Below are 23,621 nucleotides of genomic sequence, written 5' to 3'. Positions count from 1 at the left end.
CATCTTTTCAATTGTTGCGCAGGACGTTGTCCCCTGCATCTTATGCACCTCTAGCCATTTAGACTGGGCGTCAATTAATAGAAGGAACATGGATCCTTGAAAAGGGCCTGCAAAATCTACATGCAAGCGTGCCCAAGGCCGCCCTGGCCATTCCCAGTGATGCAGGAGCGCGGCCGACGGAAGCTTCTGATGCTCCTGGCAAATGGAGCAGTTTTGGGCCACCTTCTCAATGTCGGTGTCGAGGCCTGGCCACAGACATAACTCCGGGCCAACATTTTCATTTTGGTCACACCTGGATGCCCATTGTGCAAGTCTGTTAGTATCAGATCCTGGCCTTTTTCCGGGACAATCACACGCGTACCCCACAAGAGGATGCCGTCTTCCACGCTGAATTCTGACAGCTTGGAGGAAAATGCCCGCAACTCGCCTGGGAGCTGTCTATGCTGCCCACCATACAGGACTATGTGCCGAACCTTTGACAGGACTGGCTCCGTCTGGGTCCACTCACGGATCTGTGATGCCGTGACAGGGAAGGTGTCCATAAAATTTAGGGTTGCAACCACCTCTCCGGTTGTGGGGGTCGATATGGGGCCGGTCGATAAAGGCAATCGGCTCAGTGCGTCGGCATTTGCTATCTGCGTACCTGGTTTGTGCTCCAGAGAATACTCGTATGCAGCAAGCAACAAAGCCCAGCGCTGGATCCGTGCGGAAGCAATGGGCGGTTTTGGCTTATCCTCTCTGAAAAGTCCCAGCAGAGGCTTATGATCAGTTACGATAGTGAAATGGCGGCCATACACGTACTGGTGGAAGCGTTTCACCGCAAAAACCACTGCCAGGCCCTCCTTCTCGATCTGCGCGTACTTTTTCTCCGCTGCAGTCAATGTGCGGGAGGCGAAAGCTATTGGTCGCTCGGCCCCGTTCTCCATCTTGTGGGACAGGACGGCCCCAATACCATAGGGGGATGCATCACATGTGACGAGCAAAGGCTTTCCAGGATCATAGTGGGTTAGTAACCCAGACGACGACAATTGTTGCTTTACCCGCCGGAAAGCGGTTTCTTGCGGCTGACCCCAAACCCAGGTGTGATTTTTCTTTAGCAGAAGGTGCAAAGGGGCCAGCGTAGTTGCCAGATTGGGCAGGAACTTCCCGTAATAGATTACGAGACCGAGAAAAGAACGAAGATGCGAAGTGTCAGTCGGGGCGGGGGCCTGTTGAATTGCACGCACCTTCTCTGCGACGGGGTGCAAACCTTCGCGGTCCACCCGATAACCTAGGTAGACTCCTTCCTTCGCCTGAAATATGCACTTTGTGCGACGTAAACGGACTCCAGCCTCCGAAAGGCGTCTAAGGACAGCCTCCAGATTTTCCGAATGTTCCTGCTTCGACGTCCCTGTAATCAAAACGTCATCTAAGTAGACAGCAACACGTGGTAAACCTCTCAAATGCCCTCCATAACACGTTGAAAAATTGTGCAGGCAGAGGATACTCCAAAGGGCAACCGTGTACATACAGGCCCCGGTGTGTATTAATCGTTACATATGGTCGGGAGGCAGGGTCCAGCTCCAACTGCAGGTAGGCGTGACTCATATCTAATTATGTGAACGAGAGTCCACCTGCAAGCTTCGCGTAGAGATCCTCTATGCGAGGCATTGGATATCGGTTGAGTCAGGAAGCCGTATTCACTGTAAGTTTATAGTCACCACACAAGCGAACTGTGGCATCTGGCTTCATTACAGGTACAATTGGTGCTGCCCAGTCAGCAAAACAGACAGGCCTGATTATACCCAAACTCTCCAAACGAGTGAGCTCCCCTTCTCGAGCAAGGCGTAAGGCACCGGGCGTGCCCGGAAATAGCGTGGCGTGGCTCCTGGTTCAACTTGGATATGGGCTACGGCCCCTTTCATTTTCCCCAAACCAGGCTGGAATACATCTGGGTATCGTCCTCGCACCTCAGTCAACCCTTCAGAAACTGTTTGGAGGATGTGCTGCCATTGCAACCGGAAATGGCGCAACCAGTCCCGACCCAACAGGCTGGGCCCATGGCCGCGCACCACGATACGTGGGAAACGCCCCTCCTGGCGTCCATAAACAACAGGGGTCATTGTAGTTCCTGCAATGTCCAGTGGTTCCCCCGTGTAGGTGGCCAACCTGGCCTGTGAGTCGGTTAATGTAAGGGTCTGTATACCCTGCTTGATGCGGTCGAATGTCCTCTGGGCGATCACGGAGACCGCTGAGCCAGTGTCCAACTCCATCTCAAGTGGGTGGCCATTGACCCGTACTGTCACCTTAATGGGGGCCACACGGGGAGCTGCTACACAATGCAATTGCAGGCAGTCGTCCTCCGTCTCCACGTCCTCGGGAGTAGTCGCCGCAGGTTCATCCACATGGAAGGTACGGCCCCAGGGCTGGTCCCAGTTACAGCCCCTGGGCTGGTCCCAGTTTCGGTCGGAACGACGGCGCCTCTGGCGCCCCCAGGACCGCCGTCCGCAACGGGGTCGACGCCTACAAGTCTGACACGGACATGGCTCCTCATCCATTGGTTCTGGAGAAGGCTCCCTTCGGGGAGGAATGTCCGACGGCCACTGGCGTCGGTCCGGACGTTGCCTCGCCCAAGGTACCGCAGGAGTGCGGGGGGACGTTTTCGGACGGAAGGGGTTGCGCCCCAAGGCATGCACTTCCATTCCCTGTAGCTCCTGCACTCCTCGTTCTGCGCTTTCTCGGGACAATACTATTTGAATGGCCTGTTGAAAAGTCAATGTTGGTTCAGCTAACAACTTTCTCTGGGTGGCCGCATTGTTAATACCGCAAACCAAACAGTCGCGTAACATTTCTGACAAGGTCTCACCATAGTCACAATACTCCGCAATCCTGCGTAGCCTGGATAGAAAATCGGCAAGGGATTCTCCAGGGGTCCTCTCAGCGGTATTAAACCGGTAATGCTGGACTATCGTGGACAGAGTTGGGTTAAAATGTTGCCCCACTATATTTGACGAATGTGATATAAAATAGTTACTTTAGAGTTACTAGTTAATGTAATGTAGAAATAAGCCACTTTGATTCTTGCAGTTAGGGACAAAGGAATTTGAGACCGCATGGAAAAAGCAGGAAGAGGTGTGTCTATGAGAGTGATGCTTCATTGATAGGGGCCAGAGAAAGGGATTGGAAGTGAGCCAATCAGAATAGATCGAACAGGTCAGGAGGGACATAGGCTGACCTATGTCCGTCGAGTATGTGAAACTTGATACCATTTGAATTGATTTTGCAGAGATCCCTTTGTCTTTTAGTTCAGTCGTTTTCTGGAATGTAAGAAGCTGGATGTCTCTTACATTTCTGTAAGATGATTCAAGCTTGTAAGCTAAATAAATAACTTCTGTTTACGTGCGAATCCGTCTCAACTTTTATTGAGGCCAGACTGACAGAGAAAGAAATTTGAAGATCTACATATTCACAAGTTCATCAAACGTTTTGGTGTCCGGCGCAGCTGGGTACGTAAGGCTCCTAATCACCCCAAACGTATGCGGGCCGCAGGCGGTGGGCAATATAACCACCTGGCACTCGTTTTCGGTGATATTGTTTGCCCGGAAATAGTAACGCATCCGTTGTGCGTACTGGTTCCAGCTTTCCAGCGCAGCATCAAAAACATCCAAACGTCCGTACAGAGGCATGGTATAATAGAAAACTTCCAACCTGTATCCAACAAAAATCCAGGGAGGTGGCTTCAGCAGTGTAGACAGCTATTCACTTTAACCTTCGTCGCCAGTTTTGTGAGGGCCACGAAGAATCCAGCACGAGTTTTAAGGATACAAAGTAATAACATTTATTTACAATAACCTATATATATATATATATATATATATATATATATATAACAGCAGCAGCAACTTCCCTTGCTGCACACTCCTTCCTGCTGGTTCCTAAACTGGCCAGCTTTATTTATACTAGGAGTTTACTAATGGTTTCTTCGCCCCCCTCATTGGGGAAGCTCATACTCCCACAGGATTGTGGGATTGTCATTAGTCCCCAGCCAATGGTAAGTAGGCAGGTTATAACATGTACCCAGCCCATCTGTGGGTCCCGCATGAGGAACGGGACTTCTACTTTGAAACGCCAAACGAAGTATGGACTTTTATTGAAGAAAAGAGGCTGGAGGTGAATTTAAAGACACTGAAGACTTGGCGAAGTACTGTGGTGGTGATTTGTTGTGCTGGGTTGTATAAATATAAGTAGTGCTATGTGCAATAAGGGGCTGTTCGGATGGCTAAAGGTAACTTTGTCTTTCAGGGAGCTGGTTAGAGGGGCGATGGGGTTGGTTCTGCTTTTTGGGTGATTATTTTTCTAAAGTGGCCGTTTCTTCACTGTTTTTTCTGATGTTTGTTTACTGGGGAATGTGATACTTTTAAAATGTTTATCCATGTGGGGGGAGAGAACAATGGGGAGACAGACTGCTTGGTGCCAGGCGCTATCAAGTCAGCATGTGTCAGCTGACTCTCTGAAGCGCAGTGGGGGGTGAGCAGGTGTTCAGCTGGAGTTTGACTTGGTGGGTTGGGTTTCTAGTGTTGTTGCTGGGGGAGAGGGGGAGCTGCTTTGCTGACAGGGGAGGAACTGTTACTAGGGGACAAATGGGAGTTCGGGAACGGCGACTGCCCGAGTGGGAACTCGAGGAGGCGGAGAGCGCGAGCTAGAGGCTTGCCTAAAAAGAGTGATGGCTGGTCGGCAGGGAGTGGGGGCGGAGGGGTCTGGAAGCCCCCCAACCAGGCTGATTACATGGAAAGTCAGAGGGCTGAATGGGCCGGTCAAGAGGGCTCGCGTGTCTGCGCATGAGGGGGCTGAAGGCAGACGCGGCAATGCTACAAGAGACACACCTAAAGGTTACAGACCAGACGAGATTGAGAAAGGGGTGGGTCATCCAAGTATTCCACTCAGGGCTGGACTCAAAGACCAGGGGGGTAGCGATCTTGATCAGCAAACGAGTGGCATTCGAGGCAGGGAGAATCGTGTCAGACAAAGGGGGTAGGTACATAATGGTGAGTGGGAAGCTGGAGGCAGTGTGGGTGGTACTCGTGAACATATATGCTCCGAATTGGGACGATGTGGAATTTATGAGGCGGGGTTTAGGTAAGATCCCAGAGTTAGAGTCACATAACCTGATCATGGGAGGAGACTTTAACACGGTTATTGATCTGGAATTGGACCGATCAAAATCCAGGACAGGGAGGAGGCCGGCTGCGGCAAAGGAATTGAAAGGGTTTATGGAACAGATGAGGGGAGTAGATCCATGGAGGTTTGCACAGCCAAGGGCGAAGGAATTTTCCTTTTTCTCACATGTCCACAAGGTATACTCTCACATCGACTTTTTTGTTCTGAGCAGGGCACTAATACCAGATACTGGTGGATACTGAGTACTCGGCAATCGCAGTGTCGGATCATGCCCCGCATAGGGTGGATCTACGGGTTAGTATGGAGAGAGGGCAACGCCCACTGTGGAGACTGGATGTGGGGTTGCTAGCGGACAAAGCGATCTGTTGGCGGGTTAACAAGTCCATCCAGAACTACCTGGAAACAAATGATACGGGGGAGGTCTCCACAGCGACGGTTTGGGAAGCTCTGAAGGCAGTGGTCAGATGGGAATTAATCTCGATACGAGCCCACAGAGAAAAGGCGGAATGGGCTGAGAGGGATAGATGAGTGGAGGGGATACTCCAGGTGGACAGGAGATACTTGGAGGCCCCGGACACGGGGCTACTGACGGAGCGGCGGAGGTTACAGGCGGAGTTTGGGCTGTTGACCACAGGGAAAGTGGTGGAACAGTTGAGGAAGGCAAGGGGGGCGATTTATGAGTGCGGGGAAAAGGCAAGCAGAATGTTCGCGCACCAGCTCTGGAAAAGGGAGGCGGCCAGGGAGATAGGTAAAGTAAAGAGTAGAGGCGGGAATACTGTCCTGGACCCAGTGAGGGTAAACGAGGTGTTTAAGAACTTCTATAGTAAACTATATGAGTCGGAACCCCCGGCTGGGATGGAGGGGACGAGGCAGTTTTTGGATCAGTTGAGGTTCCCGAGGGTAGATGAGGATCTGGTGGAAGGGCTGGGAGCCCCAATTGAGATTGAGGAAATAATCAAGGGGCTGGAGGACATGCAGTCGGGCTAGGCCCCGGGGCCTAACGGCTACCCGGTGGAATTCTATAAGAAGTTTTCAGAGATATTGAGTCCACTGCTGGTGAGGACATTTAACGAAGCAAGAGAGAACGGAGTCCTCCCCCCAACAATGTCGCAGTCCTCGATTTCATTGATCCTGAAACAGGAGAAGGATCCGGAGCAATGCGAGTCATACAGGCCGATTTCTCTACTGAATGTGGATGCCAAACTGCTGGCTAAGATACTGGCCACAAGGATAGAGGACTATGTCCCGCGGGTGATAAGGGAAGACCAGACAGGATTTGTAAAGGGCAGGCAACTCAAGGCCAATGTTCGAAGGCTTTTAAATGTTATTATGATGCCCTCAGAAGGAGAGGAGGCGGAGGTGGTGGTGGATGCGGAGAAGGCTTTTGATCGGGTGGAGTGGAATTACCTGTGGGAGCCGTTGGGAAGGTTTGGGTTTGGTGAGGGCTTTATTGACTGGGTGCGGTTGCTCTATCAGGCACCAGTAGCGAGTGTGCGTACGAACCAGCTGAGGTCGAGGTATTTTAAACTACACCAAGTGACGATTACTGTTTGCTCTGGCCATAGAGCCATTGGCCATGGCGATAAGAGCCTCTAGGAACTGGAAAGGGCTGGTTCGGGGAGGGGTGGAGCACCGGGTCTCGCTTTACGCAGATGATCTGCTTTTGTATATTTCAGACCCGTTGGAGAGTTTGGGGCAAGTAATGCGAATCTTGGGGGAATTGGCAATTTTTCAGAGTATAAATTGAACATGGGGAAAAGCGAGATGCTCGTGATTCAGGCGAGAGGACAGGAGAAGAGACTGGGAGAGCTGCCGCTTAGAATGGTTGGGAAGAGTTTTCGATATCTGCGAGTCCAGGTGGCCCGGGAATGGGAGGCACTGCACAAGTTAAATCTATCCCGGTTGGTAGAACAAATGGAAGGGGACTTTAAGAGATGGGACACGCTCCCGCTATCACTGGCGGGGAGGGTACAGACTGTGAAAATTATGGTCCTCCCAGATTTCTGTTCGTCTTTGAGAGGCGGTAGATTTCGACCTGACATGAGGACATGAGGGGAAACTACTTCTAGTAGAGGTGGTGAATTTATGGAACTCGCTGCCCCATAGTGCGGTGGAGTCTGAGTCATTAAATGGTTTCAAGAGGGAGATAGATATTTTACTGATTTAAAAAACGGGTTAAAAGGAATATGAGCAACAGGTGGGAGGTGGATTTGAGATCAGGAAGAGATCAGCCATGATCTGATTGAATGGCGGAGCAGGCTCGAGGGGCTGAATTGCCAACTTCTGCTCCTAATTCCATGTTCCGATGAGGAAACAAAGCGGGTGGGATGGGATCAGCAACCTGCTCACCTCTAATTAATTGGTTGTTAAGCTCACTGATAACGGGCTGCAGTCAGGAGATTGTCAAAGCAGCGCACATGAAGAGCAAACATTGGAAACATGTTTGTGCACAAAAGTCAGGAGCAATACAGGGAGCCATAATGTGATGCTACTACTGGATTAAAATGTTTATTGCAGCTGAGCTGCTCAAGCGGCGGCACAATATTGTCATCCGCTGAGCAGACTTGGTCAAGTACCTTGTCATTAAGCAGCTGGCACTTGTCTTCACCGTGCTGACACTCTGCAAGGCAACGGCAAGCCCAGTCATGGCTGCTGTCAACCTTTGAGCATTGCGTGCCAAAGCCAGTTTCTGTCTCCAGGAAGCAACCAGCATCTCTCATTAGGTGCTGAGCTCCCCTCTGGCCCAATTAGGGACCTTGCATATTAATTTAACGTTGTTTCAGCACGACAGGCACAGGGTTGGGTCCCAGAAATGATCTGGGCATCAGGTTCCCTACCCTGAAAATCCAGCCCTGAAACGTTGACGCTTCCAAAACAAACTCTCCAAATAGTTTACTTCATACAGGCCATTTCACATGACCAACGCCAAACACAAAACAAGTCTCCAAAAGGCATAATTAGCGGAGCTTTTATTAAATCTCCGTGTCCCCTATGTGCACCTTACCTAATTTAAAACATTAAAGAATTGCTCTGTGTATAGGTTTCCAATCTGTATGGTTTCCTGTTAATCAAATAAAAAATGATTTCTTTTTTCTTCCCTCCCCATGTAAAAGTAATAATAAATAAAGGTATTGTCCCCTTCTATTCTTCATTCCAACAAAGATAATCTAATATAGGAGAAAACACTATCATAATCTACCAAAGGAGGGCAGCAAGGTGGCGCAGCGGTTAGCACTGCTGCCTCACGGCACCGAGGTCCAAGGTTCGATCCCGGCCCCGGGTCACTGTCCGTGTGGAGTTTTCACATTCTCCCCGTATCTGCATGGGTCTCACCCCCACAACTCAAAGATGTGCAGGGTACGTGAATGGGCCACACTAAAATTGCCCCTTAATTGGAAAAAAATAATTGGGCATTCTAAATTTTTTTTTTTTTTTTTTTTTTAAACATTTTTTTTAAAAAATCTAACAAAGACTTAAAAGCAAACCCAGAAAAAAAATTGTAAACATATTAAACAATATTGGCCATCACCGACAGGGATTTAATGTTTAACTGAGTTGAGCATGACTCTCAGTTTAGAAGAAGCTCTGAAACCCTTACTTGGATTGCTACTTATAATATGCCGCTGACAGCCATTCAGTATTTGTTATTTGTATCACACTCTCCCAGGTGTCCAATATAAGGCTTACAGCGAAGGCACAATTCAGCTTGTTATTATTGGGGACTTTTGTTAATGTGGTTATAGGCTGCTACTGCCCCGATCAGTGCTGGCAGATAGGTCATTGTGTGTCACTGATGCAAACACTGCCTTCAGGGAACTAGGACAGTAATGTTTTATATTTTAGAAATTACTCTGATAGGAGAAATGAAATGAAACAAAAAGCAATTATAATTTGAATGCAACATCGGTGGATAATTAAAAACATCTGCCATGACAAACAAAGCAGAGTTTAGCAAACAGGCAAGAAAGAGTGAGTCTGCAATGTATTATCTGTGTACCAGTTAGTAAGCAGAAAATCACAGATTATAGCTACTGGCTGTTAAAAACTTAAAATGAAGAACATCTCTCAGGAACCTCCTACCAATGTGTACTCATTGGAGGCAGAGACGGGAGAATTTATAATGGGCAGAGAAATAGCAGAGAAACAAAACAAATACTTTTCATGGAAGAAGACACAAAAAAATCTCACCAAAATGCTACAGAACCAGGAGACGAGCAAGAATGAGGTACTGAAAGAAATCAGTACTTGCAAAAAAACAAAGTACTGGAGAAATTAATGGGACTGAAGGTTGATAAATTCCCTTGACCTGATATACATCCCAGAGTGTTGAAAGAGGTGGCTGTAGAGATAATGGATGCATTGCTGATCATCTTCTAGAATTGGAACGGTTCCCACAGATTGGAATCCATAGAATGCCCATAGTGCAGAAGGAGGCCACTCGGCCCATTGAGTCTGCACTGACCCTCCGAAAGAGCACTCTACCTACGGTCCACTCCTCCACCATATACCCGCAACCCCTCACATTGACCATGGCCAATCCACCAAATCTGCATATCTTTGGGCCGTCAGGAGGAAACCTTTGCAGACACCGGGAGAACATGCGGACTCCGCACAGACAGTGACCCAAGCTGGGACCCTGGCACTGTGATGTAATAGTGCTAACCACTGTGCTACCGTGCTGCTCCAATATACAAAAAATGGATGTGATAACTGGATACTTAGATAATAATGGTAGAATTGGACTGAGTCACCATGGATTTATGAAGGGAAAATAATCTTTGATAAACCTGTTAAGAGTTTTTGAGGACATAACTAGCAGAATAGATGGGTGGGTGGGAGGGGAAACCAGTGGATGTGGTATATTTGGATTTTCAGAAGGCTTTTGATAAGGGTCCCAGACAAGAGGTTAGGAAACAGAATTAGAACACATGAGATTGGGGTAGGCCTTTACATTCTGGGGCCGACAAATCCAAACACTGTTGAGTGGAGTGGTCTACTTTTGTGTTGTGCAAATGTGTGCCTTCTGTCTGAAATGGAGAAGCGTGCCATGACATGTGATGCTGGAAAAAGGATAGCCAGAAATTCAGACTTCAACACTTCCGCTGAAGTCTTGTCTGAAACACTTCAACATCAAGGGCTGGTAACACTGATTATGATCCTAGACCAGACCCCAACAGTGACTAGCATACAGGACAGAAGTCCCAATATTTAATTTTAATTTTGTAAGATTGTGAGGAAAGGATACTTGCTCCAGGAGTGATTTCACAAAGAAATAGGGACATTGTATATTAAAACAAACTTTATTACTAACATAGTAGGTAATTTGAACATTCTGAATTCTCCCTCTGTGTACCCGAACAGGCGCCGGAGATTGGTGACTAGGGTATTTTCACAGTAACTTCATTGCAGTGTTAATGTAAACCTCCTTGTGACAATAAAGATTATTAAACGATTCCACTCAACAGTGAATACAATACCCTTAATTGCTACTTTTATTCCCACTTAAACAACAAGAAAAGAACCATCTCAGCTTTCAATCCACCTTAAATACCAATGGCACAGAGGAATATTTGCTTCACAGAGTTATTCATTGAGAAAGAGATATTTTGACACTGTTTTAGAGAAAAGATCTAACTCCAGTCAGACCCATGCAGAAACTCTGGCTGCATGGCTTCAAAAGCTGTTTCAACTGGCTTGTTTAAGTTCCCCTTTGTCCTCAGACAAGTCTGCACCATTTTAAATACAGTTAATTTCAACTAACTTACAAAAAGAGCAGAACTGTTTCACTGTGCACACAGCTTCATTGAGATCAGAAATGAACTGAAATCTTTCTCAAAAGGCCTGATGCTTTAGCTCCACACAGCAATGACATAATCTTAACCAAGTTGAAAACTAATTATCCCCACAGGGAATCCCCTTAACCAAAATAAAATAGCTTGAGCTCAAGCTTTTTATGATGGTAAATTGCACCTCCAGCTCCTAAAAGCTTTGTTGTCTTTCAAACCAAGATTCCTTCAAAACATGACTCCAGCAGTCAAACACACTAAAACGGTGCAGACTTGTCTGAGGACAAAGGGGAACTCAAACAAGCCAGTTGAAACAGCTTTTGAAGCCATGCAGCTAGAGTTTCTGCATCTTTTAGATCTTTTCTCTAAAACAGTGTCAAAATATCTCTTTCTCAATCAATAACTCTGTAAAGCAAATATTCCTCTGTGCCATTGGTATTTAAGGTGGATTGAAAGCTGAGATGGTTCTTTTCTTGTTGTTTAAGTGGGAATAAAGGTAGCAACCCTTACTTCACCAAATACTTATAATACAATATAGTTAAAATTCCTACATTCATCACACACTGAAGACACCCATACTTTCTGCCCTCGCAAAAGGAAATGTTGCAGAGTCCTCTCAGGAGCAGCAAAGATAGCTGTTGGTGTCCTCCTTGCAGCAGTTGTGATATCCATTGTATTGGCCTTGATCTATGGACTAGTTCTATGCTGGAGCTGCAAACAAATGCACATGTCTTGAACTCTTCCACACCTAAAATATTATTGTATTTCTCTAATATATGCAAGATGTATCAGTCATCACCCCCTAGCTGTACAATTGCTGATTGGCACACCTTCCCGTGAGAAGTATTTTATACAACATTGCAGCATCTAATGGACATTAACAGGGTTCCAGATAACATGCAAGTACTTGCTTTTTACTGAACCAAGTCTCTGACAGTAGCAGCAAATTACTGTCAAACCTTAAGTACCACTTGCCATCTGGAGACGTGGTGTGATGGATATTTTCCAAGCTAAAGTTTTTTTGATTGCAAATGTGACTTTGTAATTATTTAAACAATGTGTGTTTTTGAGTGCTTGTGATGTTGTATTTGGGCAAACCAGGTGCTACACTACATGTTGGAAATGAAACTAAATCCTATTAAATCCTTGAGTTGAAAAAATATATACTAGTGTGGATGAATTGGTTAACAGGCAGAAAACAGAGAGTAGGAATAAATGGTTGGCATTTTCAGGTTGGCAGGCTGTGACTACTTTGGTGCCACATGGATCAGGACTTGGGCCCCAGCTATTCACAATCAATATTAATGATATGGATGTGAGGACAAAATAGAATATTTCCAAGTTTGTAGATAACACAAATCTAGGTGAGTATGTGAATTGTGAGGAGGATGCAAACAGGCTTCAAGTGGATTTTGATAGATTTAGTGAGTGGACAAGAACATGACATATAAGGTGGAAAAATGTGAAGTTATTCCTTACAACAGAAATGGAAAGTATTTCTTAAATAGTGAAATATTGGCAAGTGTTGATACCCAAAAGGATGTCCTTGTTATTTTTTATAAATTTAAAGTGCCCAATTCCTTTTTTCCAATTGAGGGGCAATTTAGTGTGACCAATCCACCTACCCTGCACATTTTTGGGTTGTGGGGGTGAGGCCCACACAGACACGGGGAGACTGTGCAAACTCCACACGGACAGTGACCTTGGGGCCGGGATCAAACCAGAGTCCTTGGTGGGGTGAGGCAGCAGTGCTAACCACTGCATTACCGTGCCGCCCAGGGTGCCCCTGTTCATAAGTCACTGAAAGCTAACATGCAGGCGCAGCAAGCAATTAGGAAAGCAAACAGTCTGTTGGCCTTTATTGCAAGAGAATGTGAGTGCAGGAATAAAGATGTCTTACTGCAATTGTATTCAGAGTACAGTTTTAGTCTCTTTACTCAAGGAAGGAGATAATTGCCATAGAGGTAGTGCAATGAAGGTTCAGATTGATCCCTAGGTTAGCGAGGTTGTCCTAAGTGGGGAGATTTGCTAGAGATCAGAAAAATGAAAGGTGAATTTGTTGAATTTTGAATGCTTAAATTAGATCACCTTCTACTTCGATGCCATTTTACTGCACTATGACCAAATTCAAGATGTCTTTAATATCGAGAAATCTAAAATCCATCAATCACTGTCTTGAATATATTCAGTGACTGAGCTTCCACAGCCCTTTGTTTCGAGACGTCCCCAGCCTGGGGAAAAGGGTGTTTCGCCAGACTGGGGACGTCTAGAAGCAAAGGTAGGCCAATGAAGACCAAGACAAGAGGGAATTTCTTCATTCAGAGGGTGGTGAATGTTTGGAATTCTCTCCCCCAGAGGGCTGTGGAAGCTCAGTCATTGAATATATTCAAGACAGAGATTGATGGATTTTAGATTTTGTAGATATTAAAGACATCTGGAATATGGTCATAGTGCAGGAAAATGGCATGGAGGTAGAAGGCAGAGCAGACTCAAGGGGGCAAGTGGCTTACTTCTTATTCCCCATGTTTTCATGTTCCAATAACTGGAGTGTGGTGATGTGCATCACTGTAAATACATGTAAGCTAGACAGACACTAGAGGGAGCACCAGAAACATCACACACACACACACTCAACCAATAGATAAGTTAGATGGGAGGCGACCAATGGACATTCACGATACACAAGGAGGTGACACGACCAAAGGGGGCATTACACCAACCCATACATAAAGGACACCACACACATGATCAGCCCTTTTGGCCAGTGGAGACAGTCAGTGAGGAGAGGCACAGGGTTGATTCAAGATTACACCCACCACGTGGAAGACAGCAGCTGGTTAGTCAGTTAGGTAGCTACAATAGGATTAGCAGTAGTGTCGAACTCAAGTTATAAAAGTGTACATAGTGTGTAAATAAATGAGTTGAAGTTATTTACACGTCTCAACCTTCCTTGACAAATGCAACACAAGGAAGCCGCTTATGTTACAAAGGAAACATAACAAAACATGGTACCAGTAGTGAACTGCTTAAATCCAGATAGCCATACCTCAGCGTACAGTGACAACCAGCAATACCCAGGCAAGATGTACGGGCTCCTGATTCCGCAGCCGCTCCGGTGCCACGGCGATCTCCGCGAAAACTGGCAGCGATTCCGGCAAACGTTTGAATTCTACCTGGTGGCAGCCGAACTTAAAGACCTGGCCGATAATGAAAAAATAGAGTTTCTCCTCACCATCGCCGGTGCAAAAGCCGAGGAAATCTTTTTAAAATTCAAGTTCTCCAAGGGGCAAAACAGGTACGACTTCCAGGCAGTCCTGGACAAATTCGACAAATACTGTGAGGAAGACACACTCCAATCGGCAAGGAAAGGTAGGAGAAGACCCAGTACTCACCTCGAGGCCGAAATCCCGGACCAGAGAGCGATTTGGGTCGAGGTCGGCGGCCATCTTGCTAAAGGGACTACACCAGCGCAGTTGCGAGAGAAGTGCGCAGAAACGGAAGGTTCGTTTGTGCATGCACGAGACGCCGTGCATGCGCAATCAAGAAAACGGCCATCGGTAAAGGAACAGCGATCTGCACATGCGCAATCGCTTCCTACATGCTACGTCACGCGCGTCATGATGTCAGAGGCCCCAGACCGCACCAAATTAAAGGGAAAACGTCCCAAATACAATTTAAAGGGGAAACATCCCAAATCAAAGAAAAAATCTTTTAAAGCTGTGAAACAACCTTCCTTCACCTGGAATGACAGCACAATGCCTCAAATTGAACCAGGAAATGAATTTAACCTCCGAAGAACCCTGCAACAAGCAGTTACCTACGCACAAACCGATGATTCCGACCTCGAATACTTCGATACTGATCTTTACATTTTTTCTGGACCGCGCGAGCCCAATGACAGCGCCATGGTCCTAGACGACTACGACCCGGACGAACCTTTCGTGTTGCACATTGGCGACCCCCACATTGAATCCGACGCAGATGCGGATTCATTTTTCGGATTTGAGGATCTTCAACCCAGCAGATATGACGCCCCAACTCATCAGTGCAGGATGATGCTGCAGCCTGAAATTAAGAGACAGAAAGCGGTACAAGCCCACAGAGAGCGGCCTGCTGCCACACAGAGCGTGGTCCACGCCCCGCTCAGGGTTCCCGACTCTACGAAAGAAGACATGCAAGACTCCACACCGCAGTCCTTGCAGGAACAAGACGTGACTCCAGTGTCACAAGACTCCACAGCAAGCAAGCTCGTGGACATACTCCACAATTGCAGAAACGCATGACTCCGATGCGCAGTCCTTGCAGGAACAAGACCATGAGGGTCTAGCAACCTCCTCTGACCAACTAGCGGCAGACGATGCAAGTCTGCCATGCTCACGTAAACAGCAAGAAGGCTATAACAGTCTACCACGCTCCACTGCACAGCAGGACGACCATGACTGTCTATCATGCCACAATGAAGGGCACAGCGCTGATGACTGTTCAAGCTCAAATGAAGACAAGCCAAAGGAATCGACGCTTCCAAGCCCGAAGAAAAAAAGGATTATGCGCTGACCTTCAGGATCATTCTAGCCGAAGAGATATTAATAATGCTGCACAGTCACAGAAGGATGCTGAGGATTTGCTAAAGAAATTGCTTGTATGTCTAACTTGCAAGGAGCAGACTGAAAATTGCCATTGCTTTAGTACGGATTGAAAAAATGGACAAGACATTGATCCTCATTTAATGGAAATAACACAACCTGAATCATATCTACAGCAGGGACAACTGTCTCCCTTCAACACAAAACCGCAAAGTCCCAACTACAGAGACCAGCAGTTAGTCAGTAATGACTCTTCAACCCCTGATGGGAATATTAATCGCATTGAACCTCTGCAAACTCCACTGATAAATGAGCAGAACATTGGAGCAAGAATCCTGAGGACACCGACATCGAGTAGCCAGATAAAGCACTTAAAACCCGCAGCAGTTTCAAGTGAACCAATTGTACTTTCCAGTGACGGTGAAGATGCAGATAAGGTCGACCCAATTATCCATTGTACCACATTAACTCCAGAGATTAAACATTTATGTCTGGGGAGTAGAATGTGGGCAATTGAGAACAGTAAAAGAGAGACTGTGACTGTGCCAGTCCCAGCAAAATCAGAGCCAGAGACTATGAAGGCATGTACATTAGAAAAGGATGCATATGGACTTCTGGTTGCGGCGATGACCACCTAATCCGCACGTTTCGGCAGCTCCAGCTTAGACGGACCTTCGGGCTCTTTTAAGAGCCCCAACGGGAAAAAACATTTCGACAAAACCCGGTGTGGAGTGAGGCAACAGGGAGTCCCGCCCCCCCCCCAGTGGGAAAGAAAAATATCGGTGGCGGCGGCCAGATCTCGGAGAATCCTCGAGGGCAGCGGCAGAGGAAAGAAAGGAACAAGATGGCGTCGGAGAGAGCCCAGCCGACATGGGGACCGGACCAGGATGAATTTTTAAGACGGTGTGTGGAGCTGCTAAAAAAGGAGGTGCTGGCCCCGATGCTACAGGCAATCGAGGGGCTTAAAGAGACACAAAAGGCCCAGGAGATAGAGCTCCGTGTGGTGGAGCAGAAGGTAACGGACAACGAGGACAAGATCCTGGGCCTGGCGGTCAAAATGCAGACGCACGAGGTGCTTCATAAGAAGTGCATCGAAAGGATTGAAGTCCTGGAAAATAGATCAAGGAGAAAGAACCTCCGGATCCTGGGTCTCCCCGAGGGAGTGGAAGGAGCTGACGGCGGGGCTTACGCGAGCACGATGCTACGCTCGCTAATGGGAGCCGAGGCCCCCTCGGGCCCCTTGGAAGTGGAAGGGGCCCACCAGGTCCCTGCGAGGAGACCAAAGGCTGAAGAACTACCTAGGGCGATGATTGTGCGATTTCACTGCTTCAATGATAGAGAGGTGGTTCTGAGATGGGCCAAGAAGGTACGAAGTAGCAGATGGGAGAATGCGGTGATACGAGTGTATCAGGATTGGAGCGCGGAGGTGGCGAGAAGGAGGGAGAGTTTCAATCAAGCCAAGGAGGTGCTGCATAAGAAGAAAGTGAAGTTCGGGATGTTTTTGCACGGCGCGATTGTGGGTCACGCACCAGGATAGACATTACTATTTTGAAGCATGGACCTTCATTCAAAAAGAGAAACTGGACCAGAACTGAGGGACTGATGTTGGAGGGGAAACGACAATGCTGACGTATAGAGGTGTAAATTGGGGAGGGGGACACACTGAGAAATGTGGGCGCCGGTGGGGGGGGGGAAGAAGAGACACAGGCGGGGGATGGGGAATGGGAACGGGGCGGTCGGGGGAGCTGCGCCATGGGGGGCGGGATGGTTCTAGAAAGCGCGGGGTTTCTTTTTCTTTTCCCGCGCCAGAGAGATGATGGCGGGAAGATAGGCGCAAGGAGGATGGGAGTTCCTCACACGGGGGGGGGTCAAGGAGAGAGCGGGAGAAGCCAGGGTCAGTTGAAGTCAGCTGACTTTCGGAAGCAATATGGGGGGAGTAACCATGCTAGATGGGGATCTAGCGGGGGGGGGGGGGGGGCGGGGACAACTGGGTTGCTGCTGCGGAGATCGAAAGGGAGCTGGTAAGAGAAAAGGTGGTCGAGGCGGGAATGCGCCGCCTGGGGGTCGGGTGGGTGCGAGGAACCGGGACGTGGGACTGGCCCAGAGAGGGTGATAGCTAGTCGACAGGGGAGGGGGGCGGGCAGCCCCCCAGTCCGGCTGATCACGTGGAACGTGAGAGGCCTAAATAGGCCGATTAAGAGGGCCCGAGTGTTCGCGCACTTAAAGGGACTGAACGCAGACGTGGCCATGCTTCAAGAGACGCATCTGAAGGTGGCGGACCAGGTTAGGTTAAGGAAAGGATGGGTGGAACATGTGTTCCACTCAGGGCTGGACGCAAAGAATAGAGGGGTGGCCATATTGGTGGGGAAACGGGTGTCGTTCGAGGCTACAAACATTGTAGCGGACAGCGGGGGCAGATATGTGATGGTGAGTGGCAGACTGCAGGGAATGGAGGTCGTGCTGGTCAACGTATATGCCCCGACCGAACTAGGATGATGCGGGATTTATGAAGCGGATGCTGGGACGCATCCCGGACCTGGAGGTAGGAAACCTGGTAATGGGGGGGGGGGGGTGAGGACACTTCAACACCGTGCTAGACCCAGGGTTAGATAGATCTAGATCCAGGACCGGAAGAAGGCCAAGGTGCTTAGGGAGTTTATGGACAAATGGGGGGGGTGCATCCGTGGAGATTTGCTAGGCCGCTGGCCAAAGAGTTCTCCTTTTTCTCCCATGTCCATAAGGTATACTCCCGGATAGATTTCTTCGTTTTGGGAAGGTCACTGATTTCGAGGGTGGAAGGAACGGAGTGCTCGGCCATAGCTGTTTCAGACCATCCCCCACATTGGGTGGATCTGGAACTAGGATCTGGAACTAGGAGAGGAGAGGGAGCAGCGTCCACTCTGGCGAATGGATGTGGGATTATTGGCGGATGAGGGAGTCTGCGGAAGAGTGCGGGGATGTATCGAAAGGTACCTGGAGGCCAACGATGATGGGGAGGTCTGAGTGGGGGTAGTATGGGAAGCGCTGAAGGCGGTGGTCAGGGGAGAGTTGATCTCCATCAGGGCTCACAAGGGGAAAACAGAGGCCAAAGAAAGGGAAAGATTACTGGGGGAGATTTTGAGTGTTGATAAAAAAATATGCGGAGGCCCCGGACGAAGGACTATACAGGGAGAGGCGGCGACTCCAGACGGAGTTCGACCTGCTGACCACAGGGAGGGCAGAGGCACAGTGGAGGAAGGCACAGGGTCTGAGATATGAATATGGGGAAAAGGCGAGTCGCCTGTTGGCCCACCAGCTTTGAAAGAGGACAGCGGCGAGGGAAATAGGGGGAGTTAGGGATGAAACGGGAACCACGGTGCAGAGAGCAGGGAAGGTAAATGAGGTGTTCAAGACCTTTTATGAGAGGTTATATAGGTCTCAACCCCCGGAGGGAAAAGAGGGGATGCAGCAGTGTCTGGACCAACTAAGGTTCCCGAGGGTGGAGGAGCAGGAGGTGGCAGGCCTGGGGGGCGCCAATTGGGGTGGACGAGGTGACCAAAGGGCTGGGGAACATGCAGGCATGGAAGACCCTGGGACCTGACGGGTTCCCGGTGGAATTTTATAGGAAATATGTGGACTTGTTGGCTCCGCTGCTGGTAAGAACCTTTAACGAGGCCAGAGAAGGGGGGACCCTACCCCCGACAATGTCGGAGGCGACGATATCACTAATCCTGAAGCGAGATAAAGACCCGCTGTCTTTAGACATGCGGGTCTTATAGGCCTATCTCTTTGCTAAATGTGGACGCCAAGTTGCTGGCAAAAGTGCTGACAATGAGGATAGAGGATTGTGTCCCGGGGGTGGTGCACGAAGATCAGATAGGGTTCGTAAAGGGGAGACAATTGAATGTCAACGTGCGACGGCTATTGGGGGTGATAATGATGCCCCCAGCAGAGGGGGAGGCAGAGATAGTGGCGGCAATGGATGCAGAGAAGACATTTGATAGGGTAGAGTGGGAGTATCTATGGGAGGTGCTGAGGAGGTTCGGGCTCGGGGAGGGGTTTGTCAGCTGGGTTAAACTCCTCTATGGGGCCCCAATCGCAAGTGTAGTCACAAATCAGCAAAGGTCGGAGTATTTTCGACTACATAGGGGAACAAGACAGGGATGCCCGCTGTCCCCATTACTGTTCGCGCTGGCAATTGAACCACTGGCCATAGCGCTGAGAGACTCCAGGAAATGGAGAGGGATGGTTAGAGGGGGAGAGGAACACCGAGTGTCACTCTACGCAGATGACCTACTGCTATATGTGGCGGATCCAGTGGGGGGGTTGATAGAGGTTATGCAGATATTGAGGGAGTTTGCAGATTTCTCGGGATATAGGCTTAACATGGGGAAGAGTGAGCTTTTCGTAATACACCCTGGGGACCAGAGTAGAGGGATAGATGGCCTGCCGCTAAGGAGAGTGGAAAGAAACTTCCGATACCTGGGGATTCAGATAGCCAGGAGCTGGGGAACCTTACACAGACTCAATCTGACTCAGCTGGTGGAGCAAATGGAAGATGATTTCAAAAGGTGGGATATGCAGCCGCTGTCACTGGCGGGCAGAGTGCAGGCGATTAAGATGATGGTCCTCCCGAGGTTCCTATTTGTGTTCCAATGTCTCCCTATATTGATCACTAAGGCCTTTTTCAAAAAAATAGATAGGAGCATCATGAGCTTCGTGTGGGCAGGGAAGGCCCCGAGGGTAAGGTGACGTAGCAGGGACATAGGGGGACTGGCGTTGCCGAATTTGGGTGACTATTACTGGGCCGCCAACGTGGCGATGATCCGTAAGTGGATGATAGAGGGAGAGGGGCGGCGTGGAAAAGGCTGGAAATGGCGTCCTGCAAAGGAACGAGCTTAAAAGCGCTGGTGACGGCGCCACTACCGCTCTCCCCGAAAAAGTGTACCACGAACCCAGTGGTGGCAGCAACATTAAGTATCTGGGGGCAATGGAGGCGACAGAGGGGTGTGTTGGGAGCCTCGGTGTGGTCCCTGATCAGGAACAACCATAGGTTTGCCCCAGGGAGGTTGGACGGAGGGTTCCAGAGCTGGCACCGGGCAGGAATTAGGAGAGTGGGAGACTTATTTATAGATGGGACGTTTGCGAGCTTGGGAACGCTAGAGGAAAAGTATGAGCTGCCCCCGGGGAATATCTTTAGGTATATGCAGGTGAGGACGTTCACGAGACAACAGGTGAGGGAATTTCTGCTCCCGACACAAGGGATCCAGGAGAGAGTGCTTTCGGGGGTGTGGGTCAGGGAGGGCAAAGTGTCCGAAATATACCGGGAGATGAGAGAAGAGGGGGAGGAGCTGGTAGAAGACCTGAAGGGAAAATGGGAAGAAGAGCTTGGGGAGGAGATTGAGGAGGGTTTGTGGGCTGATGCCCTAAGTAGGGTAAATTCCTCTTCCTCGTGTGCCAGGCTTAGCCTGGTCCAATTTAAGGTGCTACATAGAGCACACATAACGGGAGCGAGGTTGAACAGGTTCTTCGGAGTGGAGGACAAGTGCGGGAGGTGCGGGGGAAGCCCGGCGAACCACACACATATGTTTTGGTCGTGTCCGGCACTGGAGGGGTTTTGGAGGGGAGTGGCGGGAGTGATCTCGAAGGTGGTGAAGGTCAGGGTCAAGCCAAGCTGGGGGTTAGCTATATTTGGGGTAGCGGATGAGCCGGGAGTGCAGGAGGCGAAAGAGGCCGATATTGTGGCCTTTGCGTCCCTAGTAGCCCGGCGTAGGATTTTACTCATGTGGAAGGAAGTGAAACCCCCCCGGCGTGGAGGCCTGGATAAACGATATGGCAGGGTTCATAAAACTGGAGCGGATTAAGTTTGCGCTGAGAGGATCGGCTCAGCGGTTCACCAGGCAGTGGCATCCGTGGCAACCGTTCCTCGACTATCTAGCGGAACGTTAGGGGGAAAATAGATAGCCATCAGCAGCAGCCCAGAAGGGGGGGTAAATTGTTTGTGTTCTAGATGGGGTGAGGGGGCGGGGGGGGGGGAGCACTATTTTGTGTTATTTTGTTAGTTCACTATTTTATTTAAACAATGTTATCTACCAGTTATCATGTTACCGTTTTGTAAGGGGGAAAAATTGTGTTTGAAAACTTTAATAAAATTTTTTTTTTTTAAAAGAAGAAAAGGATGCATATGAAGTAACTGAGAAGAAAATTGAAACAGACTGTTCTTTGGAAATTAGTACAATGATGAAAGAAACATTGGATCTAACATTTGATGCCCTACATATAGGGGCTGGTTTAGCTCACTGGGCTAAATCGCTGGCTTTTAAAGCAGACCAAGGCAGGCCAGCAGCACGGTTCAATTCCCGTACCAGCCTCCCCGAACAGGCGCTGGAATGTGGCGACTAGGGTTTTTTCACAGTAACTTCATTGAAGCCTACTCGTGACAATAAGCGATTTTCATTTCATTTCATGGGAGAAATTGAGGGAAATGAACAAGGTTCTGTAATGTCTGGGGGAAGATTTAAAAGCCCAAATGAAGGACAACGGCAAGACAATGACAGTCCACCCACATTGTTTGCACCACCAGATGAAAACTCTGACAATTAACCCAAGCAGCTACTGAGGATCTACCCACGGTTTGTGCAACGAGTGACGACAGCATCCCACTTCCCATGCAAAAGATGCAAAGTGACAGACCTCAGCTAGTGCGTACAGAGGTACCCGACGATCACGGTGAGACCACTGGTGACTCCGGTGACACCACACTACTTCCACCCTCAATTGCTCGAACCTCTCCACTAGTCAATGCATTCCTGCATGTTCCGACTCCAGACTTGCAGCTTCAAGAAATCTCAGCTGACTCCAGTGAACCTGCTAAGACGCCGGACGGGGAGCATCAACAAGAAACAGACCAGACTCCAGATGGGGAGCAACCAAACGCCGACTGATTCACGTAAGCCAGACTTTATTCCAGACAGGCAGTGTCGCAACCTCAGTGATGGCACGCTCAGGGTGACAGCAGATGCCACAACGATAGGAGATGGATCACGTGACAATCACACTGGGTTCAGCAATAACAAGCAGCAGCTTGTCCAAGAGGAATACACCAATTTTCACCACAGCTATGTCCACACATTTGTTCCACACCGACAGTGCGGCCAATAACAGCTCATGCTGGACAAACCCAGTATTCAAGCCTGCAGCAGCCAGCAGTCTATGCAACATATTCTCAAACAGGCCAGCACTACGGATTGCCCACTAATGGAATCAAGACTGAAGGAGGACAACCGCCAGCGCAATCTGCACTACAGACTGGATGCCTTAGTTACTGCCCAGGATTTGCTGCACCACAGCCTGGCCAGATAGCATATTCCTATCAGATGCAAGGTTCTAGTTTCACACCATCACCAGACATTGATGCGAGTAGCAATTCTGTTTCCAAATCAACATGCTTCAACGCTTCTCAGCAGAATCACCCTTCCAGCACAGCATGTGGCCAGAACCAGTATGCACAGTCTCATCCGACTTCAACATCTGGCACATCCATGACCTCGAATGACACTGTTGATGGTACCTCTTCAATGTCAACGACCTATCAGCTACAAGATGCCATCCGACAGCACCACCACAAACATTTAAAAAAAAGAAAAAGACTCCAAAGCGGACAGCGCAGTGATTCGACCACTTCTTGGTTCCTGTTGATGGCGTTCATAACCAAGAGAGACATTTGACCATGATGATTGATGGTTTATGGACTCACATTAATGATTTGGACTTATTGTTTAATCACCGTTCCCATGACTTGTACATACCTTACCTTCTCTACCTGTTCTTTGTTCAGTTTTTCTTAAAGTGTACAGAAAATATGAACATATAAAAAGGGGAGGATGTGGTGATGTGCATCACTGTAAATACTTGCAAGCTAGACAGACACTAGAGGGAGCACCAGAAACATCACACACACACACTCAACCAATAGATAAGTTAGATGGGAGGCGACCAATGGACATTCACGATACACAAGGAGGTGACACTACCACAGGGGGGCATTACACCAACCCATACATAAAGGACACCACACACATGATCAGCCCTTTTGGCCAGTGGAGACAGTCAGTGA

The 23,621-nt window shown here is 48.7% G+C and overlaps 1 protein-coding gene across 5 annotated transcripts in view; it reads right to left on the bottom strand.

Moving 5' to 3' along the window:
* Positions 1 to 23,621, bottom strand: part of snx25 (sorting nexin 25) — a 369,244-nt gene that overhangs the window by 264,058 nt on the left and 81,565 nt on the right. Inside the window, exon 1 of one of the 5 annotated variants that reach the window (XM_072515887.1) lies at positions 11,495 to 11,630. The exons of the other annotated variants lie outside the window; for them this stretch is intronic. Within the exon in view, the coding sequence (XP_072371988.1) occupies positions 11,495 to 11,615 (121 nt within the window). The 5' untranslated portion in view covers positions 11,616 to 11,630. Of the gene's footprint in view, positions 1 to 11,494; positions 11,631 to 23,621 lie in introns of those variants that run through there. 5 annotated transcript variants of the gene reach the window in all.

The sequence above is a fragment of the Scyliorhinus torazame genome, chromosome 9 (genome assembly GCF_047496885.1).
Source record: "Scyliorhinus torazame isolate Kashiwa2021f chromosome 9, sScyTor2.1, whole genome shotgun sequence".
Taxonomy (NCBI): domain Eukaryota; kingdom Metazoa; phylum Chordata; class Chondrichthyes; order Carcharhiniformes; family Scyliorhinidae; genus Scyliorhinus; species Scyliorhinus torazame.
Note: the sequence above shows the minus strand (reverse complement) of the source record. Positions and strands in the feature narration are given on the sequence as shown.